At 44.4% G+C, this 26,757-nt stretch overlaps 1 protein-coding gene across 2 annotated transcripts; it reads right to left on the bottom strand.

Moving 5' to 3' along the window:
* Nucleotides 1-1,866: 1,866 nt before the first annotated feature.
* On the bottom strand, nucleotides 1,867-25,166 carry AAAS (aladin WD repeat nucleoporin). Of its 2 annotated transcripts, none has more exons than XM_063123119.1 (17): nucleotides 25,099-25,166; nucleotides 21,448-21,574; nucleotides 20,167-20,294; nucleotides 19,454-19,566; nucleotides 18,436-18,527; nucleotides 18,085-18,131; nucleotides 17,189-17,287; nucleotides 15,826-15,969; nucleotides 15,052-15,172; nucleotides 14,016-14,140; nucleotides 13,195-13,255; nucleotides 12,477-12,567; nucleotides 10,302-10,395; nucleotides 9,174-9,241; nucleotides 6,124-6,205; nucleotides 3,347-3,431; nucleotides 1,867-2,696 (listed from the first exon to the last, which is right to left on the bottom strand). In XM_063123119.1, the coding sequence occupies exons 1-17, from the start codon at nucleotides 25,110-25,112 to the stop codon at nucleotides 2,553-2,555; spliced, it is 1,635 nt and encodes a 544-aa protein (XP_062979189.1). In that variant the 5' UTR covers nucleotides 25,113-25,166; the 3' UTR covers nucleotides 1,867-2,552. The 2 variants fall into 2 exon arrangements, with proteins under 2 accessions (XP_062979189.1, XP_062979190.1); XM_063123120.1 differs by lacking the exon at nucleotides 25,099-25,166 and adding an exon at nucleotides 23,109-23,235.
* Nucleotides 25,167-26,757: the final 1,591 nt, after the last annotated feature.

Raw genomic sequence — 26,757 nt, 5'->3', positions numbered from 1 at the left:
CATTATATTGGCAGCACTAAAGCCTTCTACGAGGAAAGCTTATGCAGCAAAGTGGCAAAGATTTCGGAATTTTGCTTCAGAACAAGATCAAACACCAGAATCTTGCCACTTATCTTTTATTCTCAATTATTTATTGACACTTTTCCAGCAGGGACTTAAGCTCGCATCCATCAGGGTTCACCTTGCTGCGATTACATCTTTTCACCAAGGTATAGATGGGTTTACACCTTTTACCCATCCAACAACGAAGAAATTTCTAAGAGGTCTGAAGAACACGATACCGACTGTGAAAAGTATCGTGCCGCCATGGAGCCTGTCAGTTGTGCTGCAAGCACTGACACGCAAGCCCTTTGAGCCCATGGCGTCGACAGACCTTAGGCTGCTTACTTTAAAGACTGTCTTTTTAGTAGCCATCACATCGGCAAGACGTGCAAGTGAGCTTAAAGCTCTTAGGATAGATGTCCCGTACACTATTTTTCATAAGGACAAGGTTGTGCTACGCACAGACCCAGCCTTCCTACCTAAGGTAGTGTCAACTTTTCATCTGTCCCAGCACATTACTTTACCTGCTTTCTTTCCTAATCCAACTACACCTCTTGAGTCTTCCTTGCACACTCTCGATGTAAGAAGGGCTCTTGCTTTTTACAAAGACAGAACAGAGACTTTAAGGAAAACAAAGCAATTGTTTATTTGTTATGGTGAGCCTTCTAAGGGACTCCCTGTCTCTTGCCAGCGGTTGTCACGTTGGATAGTGGAGACAATTGAATTGGCCTACTCTATTTCTAAATTAGAGTTAGTGAAACCGGTGACAGCTCATTCCACCAGAGCTGTCTCAACATCGGTGGCCTTCACCAGAGGTGTCCCACTGTCAGAAGTCTGTAGAGCCGCAACGTGGTCCACTCCATCCACGTTTGTCAAGCACTACAGTTTGGACACCCGTGCGAGGCAGGACTGCTCATTTGGGAGGACAGTGCTTTCAGAGATCTTCAGATGATGCACCAACCCACCTCCAAAGGTATGTCAGCTTGCTACTCGCCCATATGTGTGATGCATAGAGACCACGAAGAAGAAATGCAGGTTGCTTACCTGTAACTGTAGTTCTTCGAGTGGTCATCTATGCATTCACACAACCCACCCACCATCCCCACTTGGTGGTGTGAGACTTATAAATGACACTGTTTTATTGTGGAATGTACTTTACTTTATTTACACTCATGTTTATGGGGGCACAATGTCGGACTCCTGTAAACTGAGGTGAGGGCGGGAACCCCATGGACATGCGCGGTAGCGTGGGGGGAGGGGTTCCCGCCAAAAACGTTCCACTCAGCTATAGTAGGTTCCGGTCTGGTCTCTGCGCAGGCGCAAAGCCCATATGTGTGAATGCATAGATGACCACTCGAAGAACTACAGTTACAGGTAAGCAACCTGCATTTCTTGACCATCATCCCCCTTTTACGTACCTGAACACTGCTAACGTGTCTTCCCTGTCTTCTTTTCTCCAGGCTGAACATCCCAAGTTCCTTCAGCCTGTCCCCACATAGGGCATGTCCTCAAGTCCCTGTATCGTCTTTGTCGCCCTCCTCTGAACCTGTTCTAACTTGTCAATGTCCTTCTGGAAAAGTGGTGCCCAGAATTGTACACAATACTCCAGGTGTGGTCTCACTAGTGCCGAGTAGAGGAATAAGGACTTCACGCATCTTTGATACAATGCTTCTTCTTATGCAGCCCAGAACTGTGTCAGCCCTTCTATCGGCTATCTCACACTGCTGACTCATGTTCAGCTTGCTGTTGACGACCACACCCAAATCCTTCTCAGATTTAGTGCTTCCAAGCCATGAATCCATCTTGTATGTGTACCCTTCATTTTTCCTCCCTAAATGTAATGCCTTACATTTCTCCCTGTTAAAGGTCATCCTGTTCCTCTCAGCTAGTCTTCCAACCTGTCCTAATTAGTTTGCAGTCTCATTCTTTCACCATGGGTGTTGGCCAGACCACCCAGTTTTGTGTCATCCACCATTTTGGCCTCTGAGCCCCTTGCCTCACCTGTCTTTCATACCAACATAAAGATGCAAGCAGTGGCAAAGGCTCTTATCTCTAGGGAGTGAAATTTACAGAGAACCACAGTGACCTATGAAACACTCAGGACAGGCAGCAAGTGAAAATGTACTTTGAATACCTCTTGACAAGTGTGAATCTTGATTATATAAAGCTCCAAAACCTGTTTTGTTTGAAAGTGCTGAAGCAACCCTACAGGATGCATGCCTTAACTGGCACAGAAAGAATCAGTAAATAGGAATAAGACATTCATCCTTTGTGTTTTTATTTTCTGCCTCAAATACAACCACAAAGTTGTCCGTCTCAGGCAGGCAAGAATTCTTCAGGTTCCAGAAGACTACAGGCAGGCAGCGTGCCAGGTAATCCACGCCAAGTTGCACCTGACTGAAGGAAGTTGCACTCCTAAACGTCGTCGGACATCTCCCGTGTCCTGGGGTTACACAGTCCGGCAGGGAAGCTGGAGCAGTTTCAAGGCCAAGCCAGGCGTGTGCTGACCTTCAGAGTTCCGAAAACAGCGGCTGCTCCCGAGCGCTGCTCCTGCTGCCCAAGGGCACGAGGGGACTTTGCCCAGGGCTCAAAGAAGGGAACTGGGCAGTCACAAAGAAGAAAGGAATGTGGCTGATCCTTCCGGTTGACCAGCACTGAGAAAGACAGAAACAAAGGCAGCATGAGCAGAGGGGACACCGCTTGCATACCCTGCCCCAGCCCCGTGCAAATGTCCATCAATCGGCTGATGCTATCACACTGTTTGGGATGGAACATTTGAACCCAGCCTTACCCAACCTGGTGCTCTCCAGTTGCATTGGGACTACAACCCCCACTGTCCCCAGCCAGCACAGCCAATGGGCCCACTAGCTGGGAATGGTGGGGGGTCGACTGGAGAGCACTAGATTTAGCCCGACTCCTGCTGCAAGGCGGGGCCATTGAGTATATCCTGCAGGATGAGTCATCATCATCATCATCATCATATATTTCTTACCCGCCTCTCCAATTAGATCGAGGCGGGGAACAACAGCAAGCATAAAGTACATAGAATACTGATTAAAAACATAGTAGACACTGAAAAAACATCCTAAAAACATCCTTTTCTTGTGCCAAGAAAAGTTGGATTCTGCCATCAGCAACAAAACTTGGGAACCAGTCCTAGCCATGGTGGCTACATAACCACGGTTTAAACACGCTCACTAACCATTTGCTGCAAAAGGGTTAGCGGCCAACCCAAGGCCTAGCGTGTTGTCTGAACAGGCCCTTTATATGAGACAGTCCTCAACATCCTCAGCACAGGACTCACCACTGTCAGAAGGGCTCCTTTCTTAAAGCAAGGGTGGAAAGCAACCAGCTGAGGCTCTGCACTATCTTCACCTTGTAAGAATCCACTGAGGAAAAGTGGAGGAGAGAGAGAGAGAGAAAGAGAGAGAGAGAGTCCATTATTGCAAGGGATATTCATAGGCTTTTGTAATGGTGCTGGAGTTTTGTTCAGGTTGGCCTCTCCCATTGTACCAGCCACACCAAAACACCATCTCCAGCTTCTCTTGGATGGGGCAGAATAAATGCCTAAACAATTATCTTTTGAGAACTGAGGTAGCTAAAAAAAATCGGAAGCTATTTAATGCATGGTACACCCCATCTCACCCCCATCCCGTAATGTAAGAAATCATCTTTTTGCCAAAATCTCCAATTCTGTTTCAGCATGGGAGACAGGGATGACCCCATTTAAATGCAGAAATGTTAAAGTTTCCCTCTTCTATCTTCCCATTAGAACTTCCATCTTGGCTTTCGGAAATGTAAATCTGGCTAAAAGGTTGCCGGGTTGACTATGGGTGAATATACTGCTACTGCTTTTATTTTGGCATTCTTTTGCAGCATATGCTTTAGAAGTTGCAACCACCTTGAGATAAGAGGCCAACTATAAATATTTAAAGTAAAACAATTAGGGGTGTCACCTGAATACAGACTTTTCAGTCAATAGGCTTTGAGTTTTAACTGTGTAAACAAAATATACATTCTGAAAAAATTAAGTATTTTGTGTTTTTCAGATGATGCATGCACATGTTGTAATAGGATCCATTTTAGAAGAGGCAGACCCTGGAGAGGGAGAGAGATACCTTTTCTAAGAAGACACACTGCTTCTGTATTAAAAAATAATGTTTTTTAGTCTGCTGCCCAATTAATCAGGGACCACTTTTAAATCAGACAGCTTTAGGGTGCAATCCTATGGTCTACAGGAGGGCATCTCAGAGGCCTTAGCATACCATGGCCCTCAACTACCATGCGTGAAGAGGGAGGTCTGCCTGTGGAGGTCCCCCTGGACAGCAGCAGGACACTCCATGGCTGTGGTTGCCACCGCTGGTCAGCCAGCAGGAAGGCCAAAAAAGGGGGGCTTTCTGGGGATGGGGTCAGGGGTAGGGAGGCTTTGGATCCACCAGAGAAAAAGCTTCATCATTCCCTGGACACACATCCAGAACAGGGAGTAACTATACCAGCAAGGAAATCAACAAAATGCTGCAGTATTAAAATAATGTACCAAATAACTTAAATCATAGTGTATAATAGTGGGATCTTGTATACGTATGCAGTTTCCGTATACCGAGTCCTTCTTAGCCTTTTGAGCCTCGTGTGGCGCAGAGCGGTAAAGCAGCAGTTTCTGCAGCTGAAACTCTCCACACAGCCTGAGTTCGATCCCAGTGGAAGCTGGTTCTCAGGCAGCCAGCTCAGGTCGACTCAGCCTTCCATCCTCCCGAGGTCGGTAAAATGAGTACCCAGTTAGCTGGGGGAAAGGTAATAATGGCCGGGGAAGGCAACGGCAAACCACCCTGCTATAAGGCCTGCCAAGAAAACGTCAGCGAAAGCTGGAGTCCCTCCAAGAGTCAGTAATGACTCAGTGCTTGCACGAGAGGTTCCTTTCCTTTTTTCTTAGCCTTTTACTCTTTCCTCTGGCTAACAGCAGATCTTCAAGATCCCTAGAGATGCCAGGGACTGAATCCGAGACCTTTCCTAGGCAAAGCAGATTCTCTTCCACTGAGCTATATCACACTGGATGGAGAAATTAGTAACCCCAAAATACCAGTGTTTCTATATTTAAAATACACAGGTTTATGGCTGCAGATGAGCTTAAAAGCATATGGGAAGTGGCAGGTAAAATCCCAAAAGTCGTGGTTGGCAAAGAGGGGCTCAGTGAGATTATCAGTGACTAGGACTTCATTGCCTCTTGCAATGCCTCTCTCCCCAAAATTATGCAAAAGAGCAAACACATTCCAAATTTGCTTAATCTGCATAATTCATAGTAACCACAGAATTTTGTTTCTTTGTTACTGAGTTCAGATATTTTTCTGTTGAAATGTAGTTTAACCCAAAACTGTGTCTATGGCACTTTCAGTCTGAAGTGCTTTGAAATTATTATTTGTCTTGACAAAACCCTCAAGGTACGGGCTAAGGGACGACGAGCACATGCTAGATCTTCAGTGAAGGTATCACTTCCATGTAGAAAGCCACATTCACCTCCCTCATATAGGATGAGCACATTTCACTGCATGCAGCCGCTGAACGCCTTCAGCCAACTACAGCTTCCCTTGAAGAGTAGGTACAGGAAACAGATGTACACCCAACCACTAACGTTACTTCTGTGAGATACATCTGTCAGCTGTGAAACAGCCCCTGAACAGGTTCCCTTTTTGTTTTTGTTTTTTCGTGGCTTGGTGGAATTTAGCTACGAAGCTCCCTCATCCCAACACAGCACTCTCCTACCACTGAACTATAGGACTGGAGCATCTGGTAGAGCATCTGGTCTGCAGACAGAAGGTCCCAGGTTCCCAGTCTCTGGCATTCCCAGTTGAAACAAAAAAGGGAGATCAGGCACCCAAGGGACAAGAAAAGCCTCTGCCTGAAACCCTGGAGAACAGTTGCCAGTCAAACATAGGCAATCCTGGGCTAAAGGGACAAATAACCTGTCCTGATCCAAAGCATGCGCCTAACATGTTAACACCAGCAGCACAGGGGCTAGAAGGATGTGGGGCTTGTGGGATCCATTTCCAGTTTAAGATCAAACAACCAAAACACGCCAATACAAACCATGGCAAGAGTTCAAACACAGGGCTGTTGCGGGTTCGAAACACAGCAATGATGGCTCTGCAGCTGGAAGCATCACAATTTCCTGCCAAAAGAAAAACTAAAGGTAAGGGAATGGGGTGAGGCACACAAAGATAGACTGTGGGCAGATGCCAGGCAGATCCTACTGCTCTAAAGCGTGTAGCCTTTAAGGCCATGATGATAGTCTTAAAAATATGCTTTCAAAGCCTGGTGGGATCTCCAGAGACTGCTAGGGGCAGGACACTCCATGGGCAGGGCTTCAGGCTTGGATAGCTTTGTGCCTTTGATACCTAGCAGATCTTCTGGCAGGGAGCTTACAACAGAATACATGGGGTTTTGGATGTTCTCCCATCCTTATAATGGCCTGGCTCCAGCCTGTTTAGCATCACAGACAGAAAGACACCAGACAACTACTTTATGTTTATCTTATTAGAAGGGAAACCACAGCTGTTTCTTCGCAAAGGGCACATCAACTGGAAAGAAAAAGCATTTTTCATCGAATATGGAGCCAGGAGGATGCCGTCTATGGTCTGGCAAATTGTTGGGCTTTTTAAAGATACCGGCGTATTTACTTATTTGTCTGCTGATTTGTTTCCATTAGGGGGAAAGGGGAGAACGTAAGAAGTGCCCTGCTGGATCAGACCGAGGGTCCATCTAATCCAGCACTCTGTTCACACAGTGGCCAACCAGCCATCGGCCAGGGACCAACAAAGTAAGACATGATGCAACAGCACCCTCCCACCCACGTTCCCCAGCAAGCGGTGCACACAGGCTTACTGCCTCGGATACTGGAGGTAGCACATAACTATCAGGGCTAGTAGCCACTGATATCCTTCTCCTCCAGGAATTTATCCAACCCCCCTTTAAAGCCATCCAAATTGGTGGCCACCACTACATCTTGCGGTCGTGAATTCCATAATTTAACTATGCGCTGTATGAAGAAGCACTTCCTTTTATTTGTCCTGAATCTCCCACCAATCAGCTTCATGAGATGACCCTTGGGAAGAAGCGATTTTATTTTGGGATTAAAGATTTAATAGATCACCTGATGGCTCATGTGCTGAGATACCATTGCTCGCATTGTTGTGGTGATTGCTTATATATTGGGCGAGGGATCATCTTTTTAACGTAAGGCACCCAGCTCGGTCAATAGTCCTGCTATATGCTTTCAGTATGAATTAGACTGCCTTTTCCAGCACAATCAGATGCATACTTGGGAGTAAGCCCCAATGAACACAGTGGGACATACTTATAAGCAGACATGCATAGGACTGCATTGTTGATTCCTTCTATGTCTGAATAAATAGAACACAACTACAGAGTACGTAGGGACCATAGTAGTATAGACTCTGGGAGCAGAACATGAATGCTGAATGGATTCCTTTTCTGCAACATGTCCATCAGCTGTCACTCACTCCTATGTTCTCCCAAAGATTCAGAGCAGGCCTATCTGATTTGGAATCTCATTTTAGAAATTTTGAATAAAGATGCAGCCTGGACCTCTCTCTCTTTCTCTCTGAAGCTCCAGCTTTAGAGAAAATCACAGAATGCTTTAAAATGCAGATTAGAGAAGTTATTTTAAGCACCACAAGTGCAAGCCGTTTCATGCTCTTAAGCTTACGCGTGGCACGCCTGCCCTCTCTTCAGGAGGACAGGGTGAAACAAAAGGTTGTCTCTCATTTCTCTTTTTGGAGCATGCGCAAGTACAATATGTGCACGCACTTTGTCAAGTAAGAAGGGCAGATTTTTTCACCATTGCCCATTTTATCAAATACATGAGTGGTGGCCTGAACCTTTCCCAACTGTTGCTTGTGTATATTTTAAGAAACACGCCCCAAAGAGTACATGCACTTCTCACTTGGTGGGACATGCATGTTTTTTGACTAGGCATACTCAAGTACTGGGTCAAGAAGAACAGCAAGACTCCTAAAATGGTGGGAGTGGGGAGGACCGAGAGAAAGCAAAAGGAAAATTGTCACCATGATGCTTTGGCCCTTAAAATATCACTGTTCTGCACCAAAATAAATTTAAATTCTGCATCAAACAAAAAGTTTTACAGTCAGAATATAAAATTAAAATTAAGCAGATTAGTGAACATCTGGTCATATTTCATCATTTATCTCACTGGATACAGGACACATAATGAAGCTTTAGCCCACTTGATAGCTAAAATTCTTGTGCATCCTCTCTCTAGCTACCAATATATCATCAGGAACTATTCTAAAATATCCAAACATATTACTAACCAGTGTGGGGTAGCAGTTAAGGGTGTTTGACTAGGACCAGAGAGACTCAGGTTCAAGTCCTCCCTCAATCATGAAGCTCACTGGATGACCTTAGGGCAGTTATTTAATTTAAAACTATTCTAGGCTGCCTTTAAGGGTGTAACCCTCAGTCTACCCTACCTCACAGGGTTGTTGTGAGGATTTAAAAAAGCAGAGGGAATACCATATACAACCCCATGGAGCTCCTTAAGAAGAAGGGGGAGATATAAATGTAGAAACAAAGAAGAGACAGCATCTCAAAATGGAAGTGAAAAAAACATGAATTTTACAAAATAAAATGTCTTTATAAAAAGCCCAACTCATTTTGGTGAGACCTTCTTCCAGGGCACAAGCACAAGATGTAAATCTGGCCTAGGAAAACTGTATTCTTGTGCTCCTGTTGGAAGCCTTCACCTAATCATTAGGTACTTTACTATTTTAGATTTTTTTTAAAAATAACATACCAATTTTCGTTTTGTTTCTGTGTGTTTGGTGCGCCTCCCCACCCTTTTTCAACAAAGAGAACAAAGCTGAGAAGTATGTGTGCATGTGTCTTCTGGGAAAAGACCAGGCAGCTGCTCACGTGCATTTGGAAATAGGGCAAATAGAAACAACACCATGCTATCCACTTGACAAAACATGGTACTTGTGTATACATGCCCTTGCTCCAGGCTCAATATTCTGCCTTGGCTTGCTGCGTGAAACACACACACAGTCCCACTCATCTCCCCCAGCCTGGTCAGATTTTTGAAGATGCAAGACTTTTACCTCTGATGACAACTGCAAGCCTTTCACCGCTTGGGTCCCAAACCATGGAATGCACTTCTCCTCCAATCCTGGAACATAGGGGCACAATGAGAAAAAGCCAAACAAGGCAAAACACAAGAAATATCCAAGATGAGAGATCCTTGTTTGAACTTCAGCCATGATGGGAAGACAAAGGTTGGGATCTAGATCAGGACGCAGATCTTCACCCCCTTGGTAATTAAAGTTGCATAGCAGAAATACCACAGCAGTCGAATGCTGCTTGTTAAATTTACACATTTTTAAAGATATGGATAAACATAACAAAACTAGCTAAAAAAAAAAGGTCCTTATTTACTGCCAGGATTGTGCATATGTTGCTGTGGGTGCAGAATTCAACATGCTATGAACTTCAGGGGTTTGGGGGAAGTAAGGGTGGTTGGGTTTTTTCAGGCAAGATTCTGGCAGTTAAGATTAGACAAATAGATTAGACAGTCGTTTCCCAACATGGTGACCTCCAGATGTTTTGGCCTAGAGTTTCTGTCAACCAATTATTATTAGCATGGCCAATGGTCAGGGATGATGGGAGATGTAGTCCAAAAGACCTGGAAGGCATCAGGTTGGGGAAAGCTGGGCTAGAAAATGTATGGGCAGCACCTAGCAAAACTTCACAACCCAGATGGCAACTGAGCAGGACTTCCAGCAGTAAAGGGAGTAAGGCTTCAGAGTCACAATGCTTTCATTTTTGTCCCTCCATATGACAGGCAGGATCAGAATTAGGCAAAATAAACAAAACATATCAGCATTTCAAAGCAATAAATATGCACTTTAGAAACTTCTAAAAATAATAATTGCAGGGTATTTTTAAAAAAACATTCTCTCTGAAAGCAAGAAGGCTGCTTGTGTTTATAAACAGGAAGTGGAATGATACCTGGAAGTCTTTCTGATCACTGGAAATGCTGCTCAGCAGCTCCCCACCCCACCGATTCCCTTTATGAGATTCCACCGACCATATCTATGTTTTCCAGCCTGCCTTTGCACCCTTAAAGGCTAGAAGCTTGAACTACCTAATACCCACTTCTGCACTTACGTGCTGCTCGTGTGGAATCACGGCATACACACAGCTTTGTCCAGAGTCCCTTTTTCTCTTACCTCTCCTCCCCATATAGAGTCTCGAAGGTGGTTTCTGACAGATCTGCCACGATGGAGGCCGTTTTTGACCCACCAACCTGCCCTTGCTGTTCACCTGAAATACCGGAGGACGGAAGCCTCATTACAAGGGAAAGCAGTAGGAGAAGGGAAGATGGGAATTGTTAACCATAGGAAAGTGCTAGTAAGTACAAGATGATAAACAATGCTGTGTGGCAGGTCAGGGAACAAGCAACAAGGTCTGAAATTAAAGAGAGGCATCTTCCTGGTAAACAGTAGGTAGGGAGAACATTACAGCTGCAAGCAACTTTCCGAGACGATAAGTGCCTATATCCATCCCCTGATCATCCACAAAGTTTACTGGGTAGCCATTCAAAGAATCATCCTTCCTCAGCCTCACAACACCTCACAGGGTCACTGGGAGGACAAAACAAACACCACGTACATTGACGTGAGCTTCTTAGATGAAGGACAAGATACAAACAGAGTAAGTAAGCAATCAAGAAATAGTAGAGAACTGGAGGCTGCAAAGGAGCAGAAGGTCACCGAGTTCAATCCCCTGGCCTGAGACAGGATCTCAACTCCGTGACCCATTAATAATCTGGGAGGGCAGTGTTGGCTCTAGGATTGCAGAGACCCTTGGGCAACGCACAGAAATGGCCAGATTAGACACAACAGAGAAATTATGTGTATTTTATCCATACATCTGCCTGGTATAATGCATAAAAAGCATGAGTGTGTGTATGGGGAGGATCTATTCCTTACATGAAAAAGAGGGAAGCAGCCCATCTCCAGTGTGGTCCTTTTCCTGTATTACCTTTCCTGTATTATTTATTTATTACTGCTTCCCATTTTAAAGATCCCAAAGCAATTTGCAACATATGATAAAAACAATAAATCATTATAGAAGCACAGCAGCATTTAGGCAAATTAATGTTTGGGGAAAGCCAGGGTAAACAAATACATTTTTAATAATTGCTAAAAGTGAATGATTGTTTGTGCCTGGCGTATCGCAGAGGGGAGGTCATTCCAGAAGGACGGGGCCACCACTGAGAAGCCCCGTTACCATGTTGCTGCCAGATGGGATTCTGCAGTATGTGGCATGGACAACAAGGCCTCCCCTGCAGATCGTAGTGGTCTAATAGGTCTATATGTAAAGAACAGATCTTGCCCCACCCCTGGGGATGACTGCCCTTTCACCCCTGGTAGAGCCAGGGCAAATGAACTGAGAATCCTTTTACATTGCACAAAGCACCCATGGAGACCAGAGGCAAAGAGATCATGGCAGCATTTGATGGAACAGTGTGCTCTTTGTTGGTCTTTGGGACCCAGCAAATGCCCAGTTTCACCACCCTCTGGAGTTGGCACGGCATATTCACCAGCAGAATCCTCCAGACCTTGGTCAGCAAACCACAAGCAGAGAGCAGAAGCAAGCTGTATTATACACTACAGACAGAAGGCAAACACACGCATCCATGCCCACTGACCAATATTTCGCTGAAAGAAATTCCTTTCCAATCCCATACAATTGAGAAAAAAATGCTTTCAACTCCAAAACCTCTCCTACGTAGGCTGTGACTTTCTTAGCATTTCCCTAGAAGTTTGTTTGTGTGGTGTTAGGGGTGTGTGTCATCCTGTTCCCCCCAACTCGTCCATTTCCTAGCATTAACAACCAAAGCTGTGAGATTGTGAAAATCAATGCAATGAGCCAGTGTGGTATAGTGGCTAAAGTGTTGGACTGGGAGTTGGGAGATCCACTGGGTGACTTTGGGCCAGTCACAGACTGTCAGCCCAACCCACCTCAAAGGGTTGTTGTTGTGAGGATAACATGGAGAGGAGGTGGATTAGGTACGCTGCCTTGGGTTCCTTAAGAGGAAAAAAGGCGGGATATAAATGTAATAATAAATAAAATAAATAAATGTCCGTGCAAAAAAGCTGAATCCTACGACGCATGCAGATTTGCATCTATTTGTTTATTTTGTGCAATGTCTTCTGCTTGCAGAATATGTTACATAACATAACCAAATCTGTATTAATAATGGGTATGGATTAGGACCTATAAAGGGCACTAAAGCCACTCCACAAACCAGCAGACAACTTGTTCAGCATTGTACCATCACCCTCACACTACACACATGCACAGAGTTTCTGGGATAGTTGAACATCTCATATACTCACCACTGAATTCTAAGAAAGACAAGGAATATATCACTGATTCACCCTGGACTGTGAAAAGCAAGCGACTGCCATCCGGACTCCAGCAGCCAGTCTGGCGGGTGGGGAAGAACACAGGAGAGACACAGGCAGGTGAACTTTAAACTCAGGCACAGCAAAGGGTCTAGAATCCTGTGCTAAAGACACATACCATGACTTCCAAGACAAGATGTGCCAAGTTCTGCAAATGGGAGCTTGCCAGGATGTACATGGTGAAGGAGGGAGGGGTCAGGGATTAATACATGGGAACTGGCAGCCGGGCAAAGAAGTCTGATAAAGTGAGGCTTGGATGAGTCAGGGGCTTTGAATAGAGCCCATGTGGTCAAGTGAGCAATAGATGGACCCACACCTAGGAGGCCCATGTTTTTAAAAAATCTCATCAAAGCCACAGACTCCCTGAGCAGCCTTCATGAAAACACACACTGTCTCACAGCGCCAATGACTGTATCTTTCTTGCGCAAATAGGGATTGAATTCATAGATTCATCCTAATGACGAACAAAATCAATTAATGTAACCACCCTGTGTGCTATTAAATAGGATGGGCTATAAATCTAAATAAGTAGACCTAAAAGAAGGCAGTAGAACCCAAGGAGGCCTGGATTTCCAGCTGCTTTTGCCCTTGTCAACACATTCTCTCTGCCCACTTCCAAAGCCTTTCCCCATGATGCTCCCCAACGTACCCGACACGGGCCTTTGATAGTTGGCCACTTCTCGCAAGTCCACATTTGAACCTCCCACACCCTGCAAAGAGATGCACAAGCCGGGGGAGAGAGAGGGGGGGGGCATTTCATTTTTTAATTGTGCTTATATACCGCCCAAGAGCCAAAGCTCTCTGGACAGTTCACAGAACAAAACACAAAACCGTAAAATACAACAATGTAGTAAAACTTAACATATAAAACAAAGCAAACCCACTTAAGGTGCAATTCAGTTTAAAGAAATGCTATTATTATTGTTGTTGTTATTATTGTTGTTGTTGTTATTTATATCCCGCCTTTTGTCCAATGCTGGGCCTCAAGGTGGCATTACAAAATTTAAAACATATACATCTAAAACCTATAAATAGAAATATACAAAGTTAAAAATTTATTAAATTTATTCCAATACTAAAACATTTAAACATTTTAAATGGCAGTTTTAAAAGTCCTTCGCACAGAGATCCTGATTATTCGTCAAAGACCTGCCGGAACAAAAAAGTCCTTGCCTGCCTCCTAAAGCACATCAAGGAGGGAGCCGGTCTAGCTTCCCTGGGAAGAGATTTCCAGAGCACTGGAGCAGCCACCGAGAAGGCCCTCTCCCGCATTCCTACCAGGTGTGCCTGTGATGATGGTGGGACTGAGAGAAGGGCTTCCCCTGAAGATCTTAAAGCACGGGCAGGCTTGGAAGGACAGCTGCAGCAATTAAGGCTTCTCTAGATTAACCTGTCATGATGATCCAGGGCTATCGAAGGCCAAGGGGGGACTGATCCCAGACCACTGGCTTTTAGGCCCTCTCTACTCACCTGAAGACAGCCGAAGGTGTAGTTGCTAGTACTTTGCTGCCATCAGGCGACCAAGCTAGATATGTGACCCCACCTCCTCCAAACCATGGCAACTGGATACAGTTTTCTGTGGATACGTCCCACACCTAACATGAACAAGGTGAAAGAGGAGAAATTGTTTTTGGAGGAAAAAAGTGTCTCTCCTTCTGAAAGAGGAAGCTAAGAACCAAAGAGGAAGCACATATCCATCATTTTTAGACTTGCTGTAGTTTATTTAGTTATGGACACAGCCCAGCCACTAAAAATACAAAATATGAGGTCAACTAGGAAATACAAACTGCAAATGCAAAAATGCACATAAATTGGATGTTAAAGTGAATTATAATAGGATTTAATCATCTGATTCCGAATACAGCTTGCCCAGACACAAAATTTTGCCACCTTGAGAGTGAATTTATTGGTAATGTCTGAAAGGAGAAGGGAGGAATAAAACTTGTCAGATCTATCTGGAAATTTTGTTAAAATTGGAGTGATATAATGGAAATGAATATCCTTATAGTATGGTGTGTATAAGACATGTTCAGCTGTTTCAACCATGGCCGATTATCATGGGCACACACCTTGGGAATAAGGTGCAGAAAATTCACTTTAAGACTATTGTAAGAACGTTATCTGTCTGACTGGGAACAAGCTATTATAAAAAGAGATGTCTTAAACCAAAGTCAATCCAAAAACAAAAAGGATTAAAGAAAATTGGTATGATACAATATTCAAAGCTCAAATAGAGCTATACATACTAAAATAAAATAGCTAATCCATAAAAAGTATGAAGAAACACTTGGTAATATAACTAATCCATAATTGGTGTTAAAGTATTAAATATTTATATTACCAAGTATTTAATACTTTTTATGGATTCGCTATTTTATTTTAGTATGTATAGCTCCATTTGAACTTTGAATATTGTATCATAACATTTTTATTAAACCATTTCTGTTTTTTGGGGAACATGCTAGGAGATAAATTCATTTTTGCTCACACTGTGCATCCTACTCACAAGCATGGCAGTATCAACAGGCGAGGCAGATAGAAGCAATCCTCCACTGGGTGCCCAGGCTAGACTGGTGATGGGGCTACGACCAGGGTGGCTAAGCACCTGGGCGCATCCAGAGGAAGGCCTGCAGGGACAAGAAACAAAGGAATATCATTCCTTCAGGAACAGGAGCAATGGAAGCCTGGAAACAATAAAGGCACGGCTGGACATTGTCTGTACACCTGAGATGGCCATTGTTGTCCAGTGCAGAATTCCCACCCAGAGAATGCCAGCTTTCAACATATACACATGTGCAGCACCTAGTGCAGGAGTAGGAAAGCTGGTGCTCTCCAGATGTTTTGGATTACAACTCCCATCATGCTGGCTGGGGGTAATGGAAGTTGAAATGTAAAATATTTGGAGTGCACCAGGTTGCCTAGCCCTAGCCTAGTGAGATAATCAGGACCCAGCGAGGGCTAAAAAGCACTTCTAAAAGTCAGGAGTTCCAGCATGGTGACCCTCCCCAATGGGTAGCGGAAGCTGAGCGTTATACAAATTGCACTCATTTGCTTGAACAATTTATCCAGATAACAAATTTGAAAGGGCTACAGAGTATACACAGCTCTAAGATGGAAAAGGGTGGTGGTGGAAGAGTCCTCTTCAGTCTCAAGCATCAGAAATCTGCTAATTGTTTCCTTAAAGCATAAGTTGTGACAATGATGGGCTGTGCCTGTCGGCCAACGTGGGCATCCACTGCTGAGCAAACTGCAGGTGGGCCTACAACAACTGGCTCGTTACCTGGTGGAAAGGGAAGTGGGATCCAGATGCCAAACCAGCACACAGCTGTGGCACGCCACCGCGAGAATGGACGCACACAGTGGCTTCCATGCCAGCGATGCTACGTTCCTCTGCAAGCGATGCTTCAGGATTGGGACGGTGGCACTGGAGAAGAGAAGCAGAGCAGAGGTAGCCACAGGAAAACAACAGAGCCAGGGACCTTCCCGAGTGGGCAAGCTGTAGCAGAGCAAGAACTGATAACTGGCAATTTGTCCAAGGCCTCCCTGCAAGCTTCATAATCTGGGGCTCTGACATAGGATTTACCATAGCCAAGCCCAAGCCACAGTGCTACACTGATTTACTGGATGGATACGAATCCGGTTCATCCTCCATTCCAGTTAGTGCCAGCTACGTAACTTCCTGCTCGTGTTGAGTAACAACAGCAAGGAGAATAAAGCAACTTCTTTCATTTGTACAGGGAGCTATACATGAGGAGTGGCAGAAGACTGGCTAGCGGTCCTCTGGCACACTGGGACTTATTTCTGGTGGATTACTTGGCACCTGGAGTTGGCTTGGATCCTTGTTCGATTCAGATGGAACTTGGCTTGCTCCCATCAACAAGGCACTTCTTTGGTTCTTAGGCAAGAGTGTATTTCAGTATCACTTCACATAGACAGGTTATGCACAGGTGTTAAGAGAACTGATGTGTGCAACCTTGAACTGTAAATTTCAAAGCACATCGACAGGTTAAGGGGAGCCCAGGTAAAAAGCAAGCTGAGCATGACTGAAGTCAGCCTACCCCGTTTATAGAATCCCTGCCTCTGAGAACTTTAAAGTATACTTGTTTCTGTCCTCACTAACCTACGCAGTCCAATTACAGGATTGGGCTCTGCCATACGATTGATCTTTTCTGAGGCTCAACCCATTGCCACATAGAGACTTGCGATGATAAGTTTGCAAACAGATGAGATGTAGCTAGAGAGCTAAAGCTTCCAGAATGTGTATAGCACCCTTCTCCAACCCAGTACCCTCTAGTTATTTGGGACTACAACTTCCAGCATTCCTCATCATCGGCCATGCTGACTGGGGCTAGTGGGAGTTGAGGTCCAAAACTCCCAGAAGGCACCAGGTTGAGGGAAGCTGGTGGACAACACACACTGTTCAAAGTGCGTTCCAATGTGCGTTTGTAGGGATGCAATTAAGGATTCTTGCAGGGATTACTCGGAAATTAGTTCTTTGTGCCTGTACCGCACAGCCTTAGTGCCTGGGTTCAAGGGAGGAGGGGGAGGTTTGCCTCTGCACCCAAGGGGGCCCTCTGAGTGCAGGCGAGTCAGTAGGTGAGTCCAGCCTGTGTTAACAGAAGTGCTTCAGCCACGGCCCTTACCTGTTTGTATTGTAAACACGGATGGAGTCATCCAGGAGGGCCACAGCAAATTTGCTGGTGTGGGGATGCCAGGCAAAGGCTCGGATGGAGCAGCCTGCCCTGGATAGGGGACCATAAGGGAGCGTTAAGCATGCTTCATCACACAATGCAAGCTAAAACGTAGAAGCAAGACAAATTCAGGGTAGGCAAGACCAAGGGCATGTGCTTGAGAAAATCTAAATGCAAAGTTGCTGCCCTTGGAAAACAGTTGCTGCCCTTGTATTCACAATCAAGATAAATAAACATTGTGAAGAAGGAGATTTCTCTCCAAACAATATTTTAACGTATGCTTGGGGTGAATTGAGGAGTCCAGTTTGTGTTGGTGATTAAAAATACAGAATCCAATAGGTTGTAGTTATTCCAGGATTCATTATTATCATCATTAATTATCATTATTATTATCATTGCATTAAATTTCTTAGATGTCTTCCTTTAAAAAAAAAAGACTCAAGGTGACTTTCAATAGCATTAAAATGTACAAAATTTAGAATTACCCATTAAAAACAACCATATAGTGGCAACCATATAGGCCATCAAATGCGTAGGAATAATAATCCTGAGTAAAAGTGTGATTTTGCACATGGGTGGCAGAAAATACAATGTGCGTTTGTAGGGATGCAATTAAGGATTCTTGCAGGGATTACTCGGAAATGAGTTCTTTGTGCCTGTACCGCACAGCCTTAGTGCCTGGGTTCAAGGGGGGAGGGGAAGGTTTGCCTCTGCACCCAAGGGAGCCCTCTGAGTGCAAAGTGCCCATTGGGTGCAGAGGAAGTGTAAGCCCTACCTGTGTTTCCTCCATCCCCCACTGCCACAAGCTCTGACATGTGTGCCAAGAAGCATAAACACATAGAACTTACCAATCCACAGCCTGGGAGAATTTTGATATCATGTCTTCACTTTGCAGCTTTGGAGGGAAGGACAGGTGGAGAAACAATTAGTGCTGCAATGTCAGCTGCTCAAAATTTGACCAAGTTTTGAAACTGGATCTAAAGCAAGCTATGCTCTAAATATAGTCCTGAAAGAACTGGTGGTTGCCCCGTGTGTGCATTAAGAGGAAAAGATCACCTCCATTTAAAAAAAAATAAAAATGGAAATACTGCTCAGTTGCTGTAGCTGGTACCCGAGCCAGTTTGGACGATTACACTCTCTTGCCACCACCCCACCCTTGCCTTTCTGTCATGCTCAGTCCTACATTCCATAAGCCTTACCGACAAATGGGGAAAGAAGGAACCATGGAGAGAGGAAACCCAACAACAGAATGCTAATGTACAACGGGATCCAGTTTTCATCCATCGAAGAGCTGGAAGGCAACAGAGGAGACACCAGGGTGAACACAGCAGCATCAATTGTCTTTACAGAGAAAAACCTTCTTCCGTTCTTTGTACTAAGCTCCTCTTACATAATTCTCCACACATGGAGTTGTAGCAATGTTGTTTCTAGCTGCACTGATTTTTGAGTACTGCGTGCCTGGTCTGCATCAGGAGTGCAGCTGCCATTCGTATGGCAGGCTGGGATAAGTGAAAAAGAGGTGAGGTGCACATATCCAGCTTCAGAACTAGGCCATGGCTAGATGAGAGGGGTTGAGGGCGACAATCTCACAATTTTATGATCGCGAGATCATCACCCTCGTCTACACGCAGCACTCAACGTCCCAGGGACAAGAGGACATCGCACCTGCCATTTTGGGATTTTTTCTTAAAGGAAAAAGAAGGACCGCACGAGCACTCCTGCGCAAAATGTGAGGGTTTTTTAAAATAAATAAATTTCCCCGCTCCCCCCACCCCACCCCCGATGGGCAAAAAGCTCCTGAGGAGCTCTGTGCCCGGGTCCTGTGGTTACTCACGAGGAGCCGGGACAAACTGTGACAGCCGGCCACATGTTCTGCAGTCTCGGGATCAGCCCGAGACTGAGGAAAAAGCGGGCTACAACTGTAGAGCGATATCCTGGGGAAAGGGAGGGATCATCCTTCCCTGCTCCCAGGATCCCCTGTGCGTCATGTGAATGCACAGGGATGGTCCTGGGGTGATTACCGGGATATAGCCCCGTCTAGCCATGGCCTTAGTGGGGGAAGTTTGAAATGTGAGTCAAAAACGCTCAGATCCAGCAAAGGGTTGCAGGAGCAAGCAGAAGATGGAAAAGGCCCCTGTGTCACAAACAGGAAACACCTTTGCAGTGGAAAGTTTAAGAAAATGAGGGCTCAAGGTGTATAACTATTTGGAAAGCTACCTAGCTCCTTGGCAGAGTCCGTCCAAGAATGCTCATTCATCCCCTCGTCCATGTCACCTTCCTCCTCCGCATTTGCAAGCTCTTCAAGCACACCGGCCACACCAACGTCACGCCTAGGGGCAGAGTATTGCGTGAAATCTCTTGAAGGTACTTGAAGAGAGAGCGTCAAGTATCTTGTTTTCAGCGCACAAGCTAGTAATAGGCAAATTGGTGTTTATCACGCAAGAACAGAGACTGGGATCTGGATGCAGGTTCTTCAGTGGTGTTTTTTTTAAAGCAGCTCTCTAACCCCTATGAAGAGGAGCTGGAGCTGATGTAAGCAAAACGCTCAGAGAAACCAGGACTGAGTCTTAGCTGATGCCAGTCAAAGGGCTGGGGCACACACAGAGCATCTACAGCGTTAGTTATAGGATTAATACCCCCTTGAGACTGAAGTAAGGAGGGGCGTATATTTTGGCATCACAGACTTGACCTTTGCAACTGGCAACAGCCACCACCTTTCCATACAAGTTGGACAGGAACATACAGGGGGAGTTAAGCAGCAGGAGGGAGAGGGTTTTGCACTCCTCACCCACACGTCCCATTTGCTGTTAAGAGTGGACTCTCTCCACCACCCCCAACACACACACACACCTGTTTCTATGTATTTAGGGCAAATGTGTGTTTTAACCCACAGATCTGCCACTGTCATATCTAGTTTGGTGCACACTCACCAGGCATTGATGCACCTCTTCCACAGTGACTCACAGTGATGAATGAAGGCAGGCTTGGTGGTGTGTTCCAGTCGGCTGTGAGCTTTCAGAGTGTCTTTACGGATGGTCAAGACAGGCAGGTCCTCCAGCTGCACAAGCATCCAGACAATTAAGAATGAATGAACAGCCTTGATCAAAACTACATGAACAAAAAGAACTGGGAGATACAGAATCAACCAAAGCAAAAGCTTCGTCTAGGCTTCCGTTTTGGAACAGCACGATGGACAGGAGTCTGCCATATTGTTTTGCTAGTAAATAGGTGTAGATCAGAATTCGTGAATGCAGAATTCACAATCCGGAAAATATTGCCCAATAATAACAACAACAAAATAGTTCTCCCTTCATGCTACAAAGATATGCTTTCTGAAATTCAAAAAGCTAGAAATGGTTTTAAAAAATCCCATTTAAAAGCATGGAGCTTCATCCTCTGCACAGATCATTGTCCCTGCCCCCTGCACATGACTAGCAGGAATAGAATAAGTTAAACAAAATAGACAGGTCACAAAATTCAGGTTTTCTTGGAGCAGAACATTATTATTATTATTATTATTATTATTATTAATATTATTTGCTCCCCAGTGTATATATTCACTTGCTATACCCTCTTGCACCCTCCACCTTTATTCTTTTGAATATCTTCCTCTGGCTGTGTGCTCCTTTTAGGATTTCACACTTATGTGACAAAGAGCATATTCAATGAGTAGCTATGGAAGCCTTTGGACAGGAATGGCCAAACAGACTCAGAACTCATACATTAGTTTAGAGCAGTTCAACTGCAGGTCCCAGACAATATCTAGAACTTTGAAGCTGGGTCTTGGAACTCCTTAATCTCCCACAGTCACAATGAAAATATTAATTCAGCCCAGCCTAGCAGAGAGAAATAAAGTGCTGATCCATCAGAGGCAGATGAGCAGCCTCTTCTTCTGTTCAGCTAAGTGGAAAGAAAGATCAGTCTACTTTTCCTTGCTTGCTGTACAGCACCCACCCCTCATTAAAAATATTGCCAAGTGCAAGCTGGAATACCTACTCTAGCCTTCCCCAAGCTACTGCCATCTAGATGTTTTGGACTCTCAGCTCCCATCATCCCCAGCCACAATGGTCAGGAATGCTGGGAGCTGTAGCTTAAACATCTGGAGAACATCAGGCGGGAGAAGGCTGCCTATTCCCTCGAGGCTGCCTGCTGGTAGCAAGGATAGGAGGATCATAACTAGCTTCTTCCTGTTGTCAAAAACTGTTTCTTACCTGTCCTTGGAAAGTAAGTGGGAGCTTCTCATAGCTTCGGCCAGAAACCAGGGCATTGTTAAATTCATAAAGGGTGATATCTCCTGGAGGCGGTGGGGGTGGGAAGAGCGCCAGGGAACACATCCTCCTAGCGATCCAGGAAGAAGCAGAGGAGGGAAAGAGAGAGTTTATATTCATAGAGCCGCACTATGAATGTTTCCTGCAAAGCTAGATTGGGCTATGAGTGTTCTCAGGTGGATTCAATGAGGGATTCAACAAATCCATGGAAGATTAGGTCCAGCAGTAGCTATTAGTTATGATGGATAAATGGATCCTCCAAGTTCAGAAGCAGTATGTCACTAAATACCAGTTGCTGGGGGCGGGGCGGGGGGGGGGGCGGGAGAGAAAGTGTTAAAGACTACTGCCTTCACACTTTGCTTGTGGGCTTCCTGTGAAATCATCTGCTTGACTGCTGTGGGAAAATAAGAGGAGCCAAGCCTCTGATAGCCTTTTTCTCCATGAATTTGTCCAATCCCCTTTTAAAGCCATCCAACTTGGTGACCATCGCTGTATCTTGTGGTAGCAAATTCCATAACCTAACTATGCACCATGTAAAGAAGTCCTTCCTTTTATTTGTCCTGACTCTCACACTACTCAGCTTCATGAGATGACCCACCCATTTTCTCCACACCATGCATAATTTTATATATCTTTCATGTGCCTCCTTACTTGTTTGTTTTTTTCTAAGTTAAAAAGTCCCAAATATTGTACTTTTCCTCACTGAGGAGTTGCTCCAGCCCCTTGATTATTTTGGTTGACTTTTTCTGTACCTTTTCCAGCGCTACAATCTCTTTTTTGAGCGGCAGTGACTAGAACTCTACACAGTACTCAGCATCCCAATATGCCAGAGTATTCCACAGTGAGATGGCCATCACTACATCTCATGTTAGAGAACTCCATAGCTTAACTATGTGCTGTATGAAGAAGTACTTCCTTTTATCTGTCCTAAATCTCCCACCAGTCGGCTTCATAGGATGAGCCCACCTTCTAATATTATGAGGGTGAAAAACATCTATCCACCTCCACATAATACCTAATTTCTATCATGTCTCCTTTTACTCACTTTTTTTTTTTTTTTGGTAAACAGTTCCAGACTTTCCTCATTGAGGAGTTAATCCACCCCCTTGATCGTTTTGATTGCCTTTCTCTGCACTTTCCCCAGCTCTACAATACCGTTTTTTATATGTAGTCACAAGAAAACAGAAACAGGAAGCTGGTTTATGAAATGGGCCTTTGGTCTGATCCAGCCAAGCTGTTCTTATGTTCTAAAGTTGCATTACACACACTTACTTGAGGCTATGCCATTATATGTTTACTGTTGCTTGCTCGTATTAAGATGATGATGATGTTTGCAAGCTGCTTTGAATTTATTTGAAGGGAAACGGGATTAAGGAATAACCCCAAATAAAACAAATAATCCTGAATTTGGTGGGGTTTAGTTCGGAAAGTACACTTGCTTAGGGACGGCACTGTAGATGCTGGGGCTACGTTGACACTTTAAGGCAATGCATTTATTGAGACCCCCATTATTAAGAACCATTCATAAAAGGGAAAGGAAAGAGAAAGAATGTTGAATACTGTCCACGTGGTCCACCGCGCTAATCCAAGCCACTCTCACTCACCCTGGGCAGGAACTTCGGCCCTCCCTCCGTAGCTTCGCGGCAGCGGAGTGGGAGGTTGCAACTCGTTTTAGCCAACTTTGGCTTTTCCCGGGCACCGTTCAGGCAACAACGACGGGAACCGAGTGGGACCATAACAGTCTAATAAATAACGCCTTGCCCTGCCGAGGTGCGCGCGCAGCCTCCGTCCACGCCGCGCGCGCAACCTCCATTGATGGATGAGTCGCCTCCTAGCGACTCTCTACGGTAACAGAAACTCTCCTCCTCCGGAGCTCGCGGTTAGTTCTTAAAGGAGCTGAGAGCTCATAACAACACCCTCAAAGCCCATGGAGAGAGTCGCAGTGCTTACAGCCCCAATTCTGTATGCAAGGATCGGCTTACGCCCAGGTCGATGTGCATAGGATTGGAGCTGTGGGTTGAAATTACACATTGACTGAGAGTAAATCACAGAGACTCAATGGGGCTTACTGAGTAGACATGTATAGGATTGTTGCACTGTTGGTTTAACGTTTCCAGTCAGGACTAGTGCAAGGATAAAGTTCCTCCTGCACCGCTGCAGTGCAATCCTCTGAGGGCACAATCCTATGCATGTTTAGAAAGGGGAAAAGGAGTCTTACAACTCCCAGCATTTCCCAGTCAGCCATGGCTGGCTGTGGAATGCTGGGAGTTGTAGGATTTCTTTTCTGTCTAAATATCAGATAGTGTTGCATCCTAAGCGTGTCTAAACTAAGTCCTCCCACTGATTTTAAAGGGATTTACAGCTTTAATGGTTGTGTAAAAGGAAATTTATAGACAAGCTGAACGTTTTACTTACTCCAGCTGCATTCTGGTGTGAAAAATTGCATCTGCCAAAAGTCCCCTCTTCTACACAACTCTTAAAGATCCAAAGAAGGATAGATAACAAAGTAATCCCTTTATTCAGGCCAATGAAGATTCATGAGATGTGCAAGTTTTTGAGTTCCACAGAACCTTTTCTCAGGTGGAATGCCAACCAAAGATGCTATTTAAAGGGTGTGGTGTTGAGAACCACCTGCAATTTGTTCAGAGGTCTTATCATGGTGATAGAGGAAGCTTCTGATAGACTAATTCAGTGGGCACTGGACAAAATATTCAGACAAAAGTATGCTGAGATAGGAAAAGCAATGGAGGCTCTATTAATGTAATGGTGCAGAAGCCCAGTCCTCAGTTTCATCTGGTCACCTTCTATATCCAAAAGTATGACTTTCAGCAAGCACTGTCAAGTTAGAAATAGCCTTGTCAACTGAAGAAAACAGCCTTGTCTCCTGCCTCAATCGGTGAAAGGTTTTCAGAGCATAGAAATAAATGCAAGCGTATCTTAATATCTACACATCAAGCCATTGTTAAAGAGCTTCAGAGGCTGGTTGAAAAATTGGCAACTACCATTTAAGAGAGTTGTTTAGGGTTAAAAGGAATTATTTGTTGTTCACTGGAATAATGTCAGTATGTGCTAATTTTAAAAATTCAGTATTACTTATGGCACTTCCCTAACATTTCTAGTATAAATCTTTTTTATCCCTTGCTCCCAAATTAGTTTATCACCATACAAACACACTACATATTTAGGGAATCCCCTCACTTCCCAAACCCCTTTTTCATTGTTTAATCTACACAATTTGTTTAACTTTACTGGTGTTACATACCATCTGAATACTAATTTAGTAGGCCATTTTTAAAAACAATGGCTTACAAAGCACACCCAAAATAGACTACTTAGTGTTGAGATTTTTTTCATTGTAGTAGAAAATAGGGGAGGAAATGCATAAATATCAAACATAGCCATACAGTACATGCCACAAAGATGAGAGAAAGTGAGAAGAAAAAATAATATTAGTAACACTAGACATGAGTATTTGAGGACACACAAAGGGAAAAGGAAACAAGAAAGAAAATATGTTTTACTACAGGCTTAATTAATTAATTTTTCATCTGTGGACCTGAATCAATGCAGCTAAAATCTAGAGCGATAAATTACCTCCACAAATGCATGTTCCTCTAAACCAGTTTTTGCTGACTGAAGACAAAATTTGCAGGAGAGACCGGACAAGAGGAAGGGGGTGTTTGTCCAGTCTGTCACTGGTTTTCTCCTCCCCATCCACCTCCACCAATTATTTCTAGTCTCAGAGTTCAGATGGGGGGGGGGGGGAACAGCAAGGTGGGGTGGAGAGAGGATGTGAGGGGAAGGTGGTGTTTACAGAAGAGTTCAGCACTTACTCTTCTGTTTTTTTATCTGGTTCTGCACTTTTATCTGGTTGAGCTTTTATATTGTATTTTATATTATGGTTTTATACTGTTGTTTTATACTTTGAATGGTTTTAATTTTTGTGAACCGCCCAGAGAGCTCTGGCTATTGGGCGGTATAGAAATGTAATAAATAAATAAAAATAAATAAATAAATAAATACACGCCTCCTGCCCTCCAGTTCTCCTCAGCAAATGCCCTTGCCTTGCATTAGCATCACAAGATAAACATGGGTATGGGAACCCCACATTTCCCTCAGACTGTAGTTTCAGCGTTAACATGTCTTCTAACACTTGTAGTGATGCCAATATACACATGGTGCCATCATGAGTTGTTTGGTTGATCTGGCCCTTGTGTGTTTGAATGTATGCTTTTTTCAATAGTGAAAGCAACCAGGGCTGGCCCTACCATTAGACAGAGTGAGGTACATGCCTCAGACGGCAGGTGCTGAGGGGCAGGGACAAAATTGTGTGCTATGTGGTGTCCCCTAAGCTAGCCTGGTGCCCTCGGAGGCAGTGGAGGATACTGACCCTTCACCATTGTTGAAGTAAGATTCAACAGCTAATCTGGTTGACATGGAATGGAGGGCAGGAGGCGCCATCTTGTCTTTTTGCCTCAGGGCAGGCAGCAAAATGTCTTGAAGGCAACGAGGGAGCATGTAAAAAGGAAGCATCAAACATTGCTTAAAATGTTTAAAAACATTTTTAAAACGTTTTTTAGGATGTTTTTAACAATGTATATTACGTTTTAATTTAGAATTGTGTATTTTATCGTTTATTGTTGTTCCCCGCCTCAATCAAAATGGAGAGGTGGGCAAATAATAATAATAATAATAATCCTTCCTATCTTGATTAAAGAAAAATCTTGAGTGAAACTCAGGGCCAGTGCAATCAATCTGGCATTTTAAGAAATAGAAGGTGCCAAAGGGCCTCCCCTCAGCCAGCAATGGTGAGGCACGTAATGTTACAATGTGCCTGGCACAGAGTTAGTGCGCCTAGCTGAGGGCCAGCAGAAGGGGTGGGGAGAAGTTCACTAGAATCCCATACGTGCAGCTGCACATGCAGGAAAGTATGGATCATCCCATATCCTATATTAGGAAAACTGGAATATATCTTAAAGCTCAACAATTTCCTTTAATTACATTTGGTTTTGAAAATGCATTCCTGTAACTAATAAAAGGAGCCTACTACGTCTCATGAAAAGCATTTGCCTTTTTGTCTCCCTTCTCATACATAACTCAATGACATAACTGCAGTTATCTCATAACTTTAACATCTCTCCAAACTATACGCTCAGATCTAGCCAACTCTGCTCCGCTTCCAGCTCCTGCCCCTCACCTGTCAGTTCCTCCTTCAACTCTCTCGGCGTTCCCTTCGGTCTCAGCTGATGAACT

Source organism: Elgaria multicarinata, chromosome 3 (genome assembly GCF_023053635.1).
Source record: "Elgaria multicarinata webbii isolate HBS135686 ecotype San Diego chromosome 3, rElgMul1.1.pri, whole genome shotgun sequence".
Lineage (NCBI taxonomy): Eukaryota > Metazoa > Chordata > Lepidosauria > Squamata > Anguidae > Elgaria > Elgaria multicarinata.
Note: the sequence above shows the minus strand (reverse complement) of the source record. Positions and strands in the feature narration are given on the sequence as shown.

Coding starts and splice junctions, on each gene's coding strand:
- AAAS (XM_063123119.1), bottom strand. Junction 19,567..20,166: donor AAGAGGTGCATCAATGCCTG/GTGAGTGTGCAC, acceptor CTCTGCCCCTAG/GCGTGACGTTGGTGTGGCCG. Junction 18,528..19,453: donor GGACTCTGCCAAGGAGCTAG/GTAGCTTTCCAA, acceptor GTTGCCTTCCAG/CTCTTCGATGGATGAAAACT.